Source organism: Platichthys flesus, chromosome 24 (genome assembly GCF_949316205.1).
Source record: "Platichthys flesus chromosome 24, fPlaFle2.1, whole genome shotgun sequence".
In the NCBI taxonomy this organism is placed as follows: Eukaryota; Metazoa; Chordata; class Actinopteri; order Pleuronectiformes; family Pleuronectidae; genus Platichthys; species Platichthys flesus.
In genome coordinates this window covers 15,180,315-15,188,894 of record NC_084968.1, presented here as the reverse complement: position 1 = coordinate 15,188,894, position 8,580 = coordinate 15,180,315, and the positions used below count along the sequence as shown (strand labels likewise).

Sequence of the window (8,580 nt, the reverse complement as noted above, 5' to 3'; positions counted from 1 at the left end):
ACTTAGCAGAGGTGTTGTGGTGATTCTGGTTCCTCTGCGGAGGGGGACATGAAGGTAACGGGAACAGCTTGAACCACTTCCGTGTTCTGTGTCCTCTTTAAAGTAAAGCGATCTAATTCAAACTTTTAACCCTGTGATTCATAATTTAACTTGAAGGATTTTCTCTATAAATATAATCACAAGTCATAAATCAATGAAAACAAGAAAACGACTCAACGTGTGATAAAATTTCAAGAACCTTTGACAGAACTCGAACATCTTCCACATCTTCTTGACTCATATGAAAGTGAAAGGTAGTTTTAGGAGTAGGGGCAGTTTAAAGTGGATGAAACTTTTGAACAGATAGTGTCAGAGCTTTAACAAACTTCTCCCGTGTTCCGGATCCACATCCTCCTCCTCTGCATCTCGCTTTACTCTGAAGGTCCCCCCGGAAGCAGTCGGTGTCCCGTTAGCGCGCTGCCGCCGGAGCATCACAACACTGTCCTGCTTTGTCCCCGGGACGGAACCTAGGGACGCAACGTGTCCTCCTCGTCTCATGAAGGTAAACTGAGCAGAACTCCTCTCGAGCACGACACGAGCACGAGCTCACGGTCGTGTACTTTGAAAAGGACACGTTGTGAAACGGTGTGACGCTAATTCACCGGTTTATCTTCGTAGCGAGCTGTCAGATCCACCGACCCCAGATCCGTCTCGTGTCTCCGCCGAGGACACGGCCGGTTAACGGTCTATCGAGTTCTACACTCACATAGTTGCGTGTACATGTGTGTCCGTGTGTGTGTGTGCGTGTGTGTGTGTGTATAATGTGTATTGTGTAACGGGGCCTGTTCACATGCACGAACCGGATTCAAACGCGTCCACACTCATTAACATGTCTTATTGGATCCAGCTCCCCCCCCCAGGTGGAAGATGGTGTTAAACATTTTCCTGTTTCCTTTCTCTGCGTCTGGGACTTCAGATGATATTGGTGCATTGCAGCCAAGTGTATGAGGGGGGGGGAGGAGGAGAGGAGGGAGGATGAGGGAGGGAGGGCTAGGATGAGGGGAGGGAGGAGAGGAGAGGAGGATGGGAGGGAGGGGGGGGGGTGAGGAGAGCAGAGGAGTGGTGGATGGGAGGGGAGAGGAGAGGAGGAGGGGCCTCCAGCATCAAAGTCACGACTTTCCAGTCACACCAGTAAACACCAGACTGAGAGTCCACACTGATCTACGGTCAGTCATGATCTCATCACAGCGTCTGAACGATGACTCATCAGATCAGAGGAGGAGGAGCTTCCAGGGGATTGATCTCAAACCTTCTGTTGATCTTTGGTTCAGTCTCTTCAGCAGCAGATCTGTGGAGGGACAGTGACTCATTGGGTTCACCTGCTGCTGGACTCCTGTTGTAGGGACTCAGGGGGGTTAACTACATATACACACATATATATATATACATATTTATATATACTTATACATACACTCTCTCTGGGTATCTCTTTACTTCTGTTCTCCTTCTCTCAAACCTCCTCTTTGGGTCTCCTCCACCTCCAGCTGACCTGAAGACAGATTTAGGATGTGGTAGCATTAAGGTCAAACCAGGTCTTTAACAAAATGCCCTGTGGTTGTTGTCTCTCTCTCCCCCCCCCCCGTCCTCTCAGCGTGTCTGAAACCAGGCAATGTCCACCATGGTGTACCCACGAGAAGAAGCCCTGGAGCGCCTGAGCCAGGATGAGATCGTCCTGAACACCAAGGCCGTGATGCAGGGCCTGGAGACCCTGCGGGGGGAGCACGCCCAGCTCCTCAACTCGCTGCTGGACTGCACCACCCCCCCCGTGGCCCAGGAGAAGTCCGGCCTGCTCCGCAAGAGTCTGGAGGCCATCGAGCTCGGCCTGGGAGAAGCTCAGGTGAGAGACCTCGCTCCTCGTCCTCCCCTCTCCCCTGCTCCTCCTCTGGTTACCCTCAGGTGGGAAGTGGTTGAGATGTTCTGATGTGTCCAGGTGATCGTGGCCCTGTCCAGCCACCTGAGCGCCGTGGAGTCGGAGAAGCAGAAGCTGCGCGCCCAGGTGCGCCGGCTCTGCCAGGAGAACCAGTGGCTGAGGGACGAGCTGGCCGGGACGCAGCACAAGCTGCAGCGCAGCGAGCAGAGCGTGGCCCAGCTGGAGGAGGAGAAGAAGCACCTGGAGTTCATGAACCAGATCAAGAAGTTCGACGATGACGTGTCGCCGTCCGAGGAGAAGAGCCAGGGCTCGGGTGGAGGGGGGGGGAGCGGAGGAGGGGACACTTCCAAGGACAGTTTGGACGACTTGTTCCCCAACGACGATGACCAAGGACCAGGTATGACATCGGGGGGGGGGTTCTACCAGCTCTATATCTATACCAGTTCTACGTCTACAGTTCTACCCTCTCTGTAAAGCAGAGCAACACTTTGTTGTCTTTCATATCTAGTTGTTTCATAATGTTTATTGATTATTGATAAGTTGAGTCAGTTGTTTGTTGACGCTCAAAGAACATCTCACTGACTGCGACCCTGTGCCCCCCCCGCCTGTCCACCAGCTCAGCCCAGTGGGGAGGTGGCCGCCCAGCAGGGGGGCTACGAGATCCCAGCCCGCCTCAGGACCCTCCACAACCTGGTGATCCAGTACGCGTCCCAGGGCCGGTACGAGGTGGCCGTGCCGCTGTGCAAGCAGGCCCTGGAGGACCTGGAGAAGACGTCTGGACGGGACCACCCCGACGTGGCCACCATGCTGAACATCCTGGCCCTGGTGTACAGGTGAGGGTCCGGGAGGAGGGAGGAGCTCCACGTACTGGTGAGGGAGCAGAGTGACTCACTGGCCTCCTCTGTCCTCTGTCCTCCAGAGACCAGAACAAGTACAAGGAGGCGGCTCACCTCCTGAACGACGCCCTGGCCATCAGGGAGAAGACGCTGGGGAAGGATCACCCCGCTGTGGCCGCCACGCTCAACAACCTGGCGGTGCTCTACGGGAAGAGGGGCAAGTACAAGGAGGCGGAGCCGCTCTGCAAGAGGGCCCTGGAGATCCGAGAGAAGGTGCAGAACCAACAACACACACACAGAGACACACTGATGTTACACAATCTGTCCCACGAATCTGGAAAACACAAACGTTCAGTAGTTCAAGTGCATGAGTACTTGAGTTGTGTTATTATTTGTACATGAAAAAGACAAACTGTCAAAGAACAAACTTTTTATTTAAAGCTTGTTCTTGTTTTTTATTTTCCATGACAAGTTGGAATATGTAAAACTTCGGACTCTGAGTAGAGAGAGTGTTTCAGTGAGTGAAGGAAGAACCACGAGGCCTCTTGATGTTATATTATCACCATGTTTATGATGTTTATGATGTTTATGATGTTTATGATGTTTATGATCAGAGATGAAGTTACTGAGGCTGAGTTGGTTTTAAATGTGTTTGTTTTAAATCCCTCTGTCCTTGTTTATCTTGGTATGAAACAGTGAGTAGTTTATACTGACAGCGTCTTGATAGAGCTGAGCTGAGTGACTGTGACCCGAGCTGTGTCCTGGCGCTGTGTGCAGGTTCTGGGGAAGTACCACCCGGACGTGGCCAAGCAGCTGAACAACCTGGCGCTGCTGTGTCAGAACCAGAGCAAGTACGACGAGGTGGAGTACTACTACCGACGGGCCCTGGAGATCTACGAGTCCAAGCTGGGAGCCGACGACCCCAACGTGGCCAAGACCAAGAACAACCTGGTGAGGCTCACTCCGATCCTCCTGGATCCTTTCATTCACATGTGACCTTTGACCTGGGTTCAGTCCACATGACCTGGTGTTGTGCTCCTCAGGCCACGTGCTACCTGAAGCAGGGGAAGTTCAAAGAGGCCGAGGCTCTGTACAAGGAGATCCTGACCCGGGCTCACGAGAAGGAGTTTGGATCCGTCAACAGTGAGTCCAGCTGTCAATCATCCTGGTCACGGTCCTGTTACAGCTACAGTCCATCTGGATATTACCCATGATCCTCTGCTCCCTGAACCAGAAGAGCTGCTGCTGGAACAAATCCACCAAACTGTTCAGAGTCCTTCATGTTTTCACAGTTTCCTGTTGAATATTGAGATAAACTCTGGTTTTTAATAACTTCAGAGTGTTTTTAACTGATCTCAGTTCAGCCCCCCCCCCCTCAGCTCCACCAGCAGCTCAGGGGATTACTTGATTCCACTGAAGAACGTGAAGCAGCTTAATGCTGATGTTCTCCTTCCTGATGCCGCTGAGCCAATCAAACCCTCACGTGTCACGTGACCAAGCACCAGGAGGAGCTGGCACCGGGCACAAGAAGCCACGTGGTCACATGACATCACATGCTCCTAAGACATATCACATGCTCTTATGACATCACATGCTCCTATGACATCACATGCTCCTAAGACATATCACATGCTCTTATGACATCACATGCTCCTATGACATCACATGCTCTTATGACATCACATGCTCCTATGACATCACATGCTCTTATGACATCACATGGACAGTTTCTGCTGCACCTGATATCCACACTCAGTTGTGTTCATGTTAAACAACCTTGTGTGACTTTGTGTGTTACTCTGCAGATGACAACAAGCCCATCTGGATGCACGCAGAGGAGAGAGAGGAGAGCAAGGTCAGTCATTCAGCTCGACCTTTCTACTGGTTCCATTAGCTACAGCCTGCTGGGAGTTATGGTCTGGACGGTGAAATGAGTGGAGAGTAGCTGACAGCCGGCCCTTTGTCCATGCAGCTAACGCTTCATTGGTTCCTCTCAGCCTCTTCTCATCCGTCTCCCTTTGTCTCTCAGGGGAAACGCAAGGACTCAGGCCCGTATGTGGAGTACGGGAGCTGGTACAAGGCCTGCAAGGTGGACAGGTGAGTCCTTCAGAGGGGGGGGAGCTGGAACCTGGTGAAGTGATGTACAGTTCAACTGGGACTGTTCTGGTTTAACTTCTAAAAAACCTTTCTTATTCATAACCCTCACCCAAAGTACCTTCACCAGTGACTTGAACCTGTTTGTTCTCCAGCCCCACGGTGAACACCACCCTGAAGAGCCTGGGAGCTCTGTACCGCCGCCAGGGGAAGCTGGAAGCAGCAGAGACTCTGGAGGAGGTCGCCAGCAAGTCCCGGAAACAGGTTCACATCACCGGACCGGCTGAGTTACGGCTGTTAGATTAGTGACCGGAGCTGAGACGCCGGATCAGCTGGAGACGGGACAGCCGTGATTCATGAAGCACATGAACAAGTGAGTAGAAGAGCCGACAGGAAGCTGACGGCTTCTCTCCCTTTGTGTTCTTCAGGGCATCGACGCCATTAACCAGAGCAAAGTGGTGGAGCTGCTGAAGGACGGAGGAACCGGGGACCGGCGACTCAGCAGGGAGGGGGTCAGCGGCCCCGGGGGCCGGGGGGGGGAGAGCGAGGGCGATGACTCCGCCGAGTGGAACGGGGTGAGTTCACATAGTTCCTCTGCTCTCTGATCTCCACCCTTTGGTTGGATCGGAGCTGAAGGCCTCCTGTTGAAGGTCCTCAGTAGAACGTGTCCCTGTCCCTCAGGACGGGAACGGCTCTCTGCGCCGCAGCGGCTCCTTCGGGAAGATCCGCGACGCCCTGAGGAGGAGCAGCGAGATGCTGGTGAAGAAGCTGCAGGGCAGCGGCCCCCAGGAGCCTCGGAACCCAGGGTGAGATCACAGAACACGACCTGGTCCTCTGGAGCAGAGTGCAAGTCATTCTAGTAATTATTATATTTTAATTCCCACAAGTCACCTGTTGAATTTACTCCTGTCCGACAAATACAAATAAAGATAAATAAATAGAACCTCCAGTGAATCCAGTGAGTCCTCCTCACTGGATCCTTCATGATGAAGGTCACTAGATGAGGCTGAAAGCTCCAGAAGAAACAAGTGAACGTAGAGATGAGAGAAAACAGAAAGAAAAACTCATTCATATCTAAGAAGCTGATGTTTCAGAGGTGAAGCTCGACTGTTTCTCGTGCACTGATCTGAGTGAAGCTCCTGGTTTGAGTTGGTTTGTTTTCCTGCTCAGGATGAAGAGAGCGAGTTCCCTCAACTTCCTCAACAAGAGCACAGAGGAGACCACACAGGTAGGAGGCCATGGCAGCTCGGGATCTGATCTCAGATCCATCTGAACATATGATCATAATAACTAGAGGACTCTACTGTATTCAGACTGTATGAACCTGCAGTGTCACTCACGTGTACAGGACTGCTTTCAGGACGCCTCCTCCGGACTGTCGGACTGCAGGGGGCTCAGCGCCAGCAACGTGGACCTGTCCAGACGCAGCTCCCTGATTGGCTAGGACAGCGGCGGGGGGCGGGACGCAGCAGAGCGCCCGGCAGGAGAGGCTGCCTGCAGCTCGGTTCGATCAAATCAAACGCACCTAGAGCTTCCAGCCCCTGAAGCATGAAGTTAGGGAACATCACGGAGACACAACTCTGCTGCGTCACTGTACAAACATCAGAGAATATTTAGATACACATTTATGAGCATGCTGCTTAGATCGCTGCACCTGAACGCCGCGTGTTCTCAGACCGCCGTAGCAAAACATCGTGTCCACAGCGTCACGAGTTTGATTCCTCATCGACTCGCGTGCAGACAATTAGCCGTAGCTAGGCTAACAGCTAACCCAGTTTCAGTTCATATCTGTATATTTCACTAGTAGCATGAAATATTCACTGAGGCTGAACATCGAGTACAGCCGGTGGAAAAGGTTAGATTAGATTTGACCTGTACGAAGAGAAAAGAATGTTCATTAGAAACAGAGCTCATCTTTAAACCTCACTTTCTGCCTTGGTTTTTTTTATGTATATACAGTTTTAAATTATTTGATATTTCGTTCTTTGTATATAGTGCATCTTTCCTTTTGTTTACACTTTATTGAGTTAGAGTTTAGAAAAACACTGATGTGATGAGGGAAGAGGAGGAGTCAGAGAAGGAGGAGTCATAGAAGGAGGAGTCAGAGAAGGAGGAGTAAAATGATGGTTAATGAAATGAAAAGGTTCCAAACTGATAAATGTGTTACCTCGCTCCCTGGAGTCCCTGACTCTCAGATAAGCTTCTGCTCCATGGAGGTCTCAGCTGATGAAGCACTCTGAGCCTCTTACTGTAAACTGAGCAGCCATCTTGAAACCTCCAGAGCAAACTGGTCCTTTCCACTGGATCCTCGAGGAGACGGGTCCCGAGCACATTCATGCAATTAGGAAAATGACAGAACTCCAAATCCTTGAGCTGGGAACCATCTCTGTCCAAAGCTGACAAACCAATAGACTCCATGTTTATGACTTAAAGCTCGGGTTGGTGATCCTGGAAAAACCTTCTTTAAACACGATGACCAAAAGAAACATCCAGAATGATTTGACTGTGGTTTGCTCACATTTCCATAAGAAGCAGATCTTTGTTTTCCCAAGTGAGCGAATCAGCTTCAGGCAGAGCTGCTTCTTCTCAAGTTAACTCAAAGTTCATCTGGACGTGATTTCAAAGACCAGTCATTTTTAAGCTCCTCTAAAAACTACCTATCATGTACAGGATGAATCAAACACACTGATGAACAAGGAGGTGAATGACAGTTTGTTTACAATCATCGGGACATGAATCAAGATGTTTACTTTCTTTTTTCATGAGTTTCTTTATGTTTTCCCCCTTTGTTTATTGTTGTTGTATAATTTTCATTTTGTACAAAACGATCCTCGGTGTTTCCCGGGACGTAGACGGGTTATCGAGAATCGAACGCTGGAGACTTCCTGCGCTTTTACTTTGAAGGTCCTGAGAACTGATCATTTGAATGTTAAACTTAATGTGGGACAAAGAAGTGTCCAGGGAATGTACACGTCCTCTTATCAGTGAAGTGGAGACTCAGCTGTGATCTGCTCGTCTTCTAACTTCTAACATCCTCAAACAGGGATGTTAACACAAAGTGAACATCTCCAAAGAGGAGCCGGTGGTTTGATGCCGGTGTTCAGTCCACGTCGGTGCGTCCACACCTTCGCCGCGCGCCGCAACAAACCACAACGCTCTGTGAAATCACATGTCTGATGACATCACATAGCTGAGTCTCATAAAAGTGCACATTGTCGTCTCAGCCTGTGATTGTGTAGATTGTGTGATGAGGAGCAGTTGTGTTACAGCAGGAGCAGAGGAACAGAGCTTCAAGTGTCGTTGGCAGCAAATAATGTACAGAACTGTGTATGTGTGTTACTTTTATATGTTTGTTCACTGTGCGTCACATTCACACACGTTAGAGTTGTGGGAATAAACTTTAATCACACACACAAACACACAATCTCTACACTGTGTAATTGTGTATTAGAAAAAGTTGGAACGCTAATTTGTAGTTGAAGATGTCTAATAATAATAAATCAAACTAATAATATGAAATCCTTCTTGGTATTAATCTGTCACTTGTAAATGTCTAAATATTGATCTTCAATCTGTCGCAGGAGGATTATTAATCTAAAGCTTCAGATCCAAAATCTGAGGGAGGGGGGGGGGGGCAGCTGTATCACTGATGATGTGCAGGGGCCTAACGGGTGACTCATCAAAATTCAATAAATAAATTTAACTTTTCACATGGGTTCTTTGTCTTTTACATTTTCATCC

General features: G+C 49.9%; 1 protein-coding gene across 2 annotated transcripts; it reads left to right on the top strand.

The window, feature by feature from the left end:
* The first annotated feature begins 429 nt into the window (after positions 1-429).
* Positions 430-8,458, top strand: klc2 (kinesin light chain 2). 2 transcript variants are annotated; one of them, XM_062384243.1, is made up of 14 exons: positions 430-541; positions 1,631-1,876; positions 1,970-2,306; positions 2,526-2,742; positions 2,829-3,018; positions 3,523-3,696; positions 3,789-3,888; positions 4,551-4,600; positions 4,775-4,842; positions 4,995-5,103; positions 5,268-5,414; positions 5,521-5,645; positions 6,010-6,067; positions 6,200-8,458. In XM_062384243.1, the coding sequence occupies exons 2-14, from the start codon at positions 1,649-1,651 to the stop codon at positions 6,281-6,283; spliced, it is 1,887 nt and encodes a 628-aa protein (XP_062240227.1). In that variant the 5' UTR covers positions 430-541; positions 1,631-1,648; the 3' UTR covers positions 6,284-8,458. The 2 variants fall into 2 exon arrangements, with proteins under 2 accessions (XP_062240227.1, XP_062240226.1); XM_062384242.1 differs by having other exon boundaries at positions 6,188-8,458.
* The last annotated feature ends 122 nt before the right edge of the window (positions 8,459-8,580 follow it).

Excerpts from the sequence above, each read along its gene's own strand:
- klc2 (XM_062384242.1), top strand. The coding sequence starts at position 1,649 with ATGTCCACCATGGTGTACCCACGAGAAGAAGCCCTGGAGCGCCTGAGC. Across the intron at positions 3,889-4,550 it reads GGAGTTTGGATCCGTCAACA|ATGACAACAAGCCCATCTGG; the intron begins GTGAGTCCAGCT and ends GTTACTCTGCAG. Across the intron at positions 5,104-5,267 it reads CCAGCAAGTCCCGGAAACAG|GGCATCGACGCCATTAACCA; the intron begins GTTCACATCACC and ends TGTGTTCTTCAG.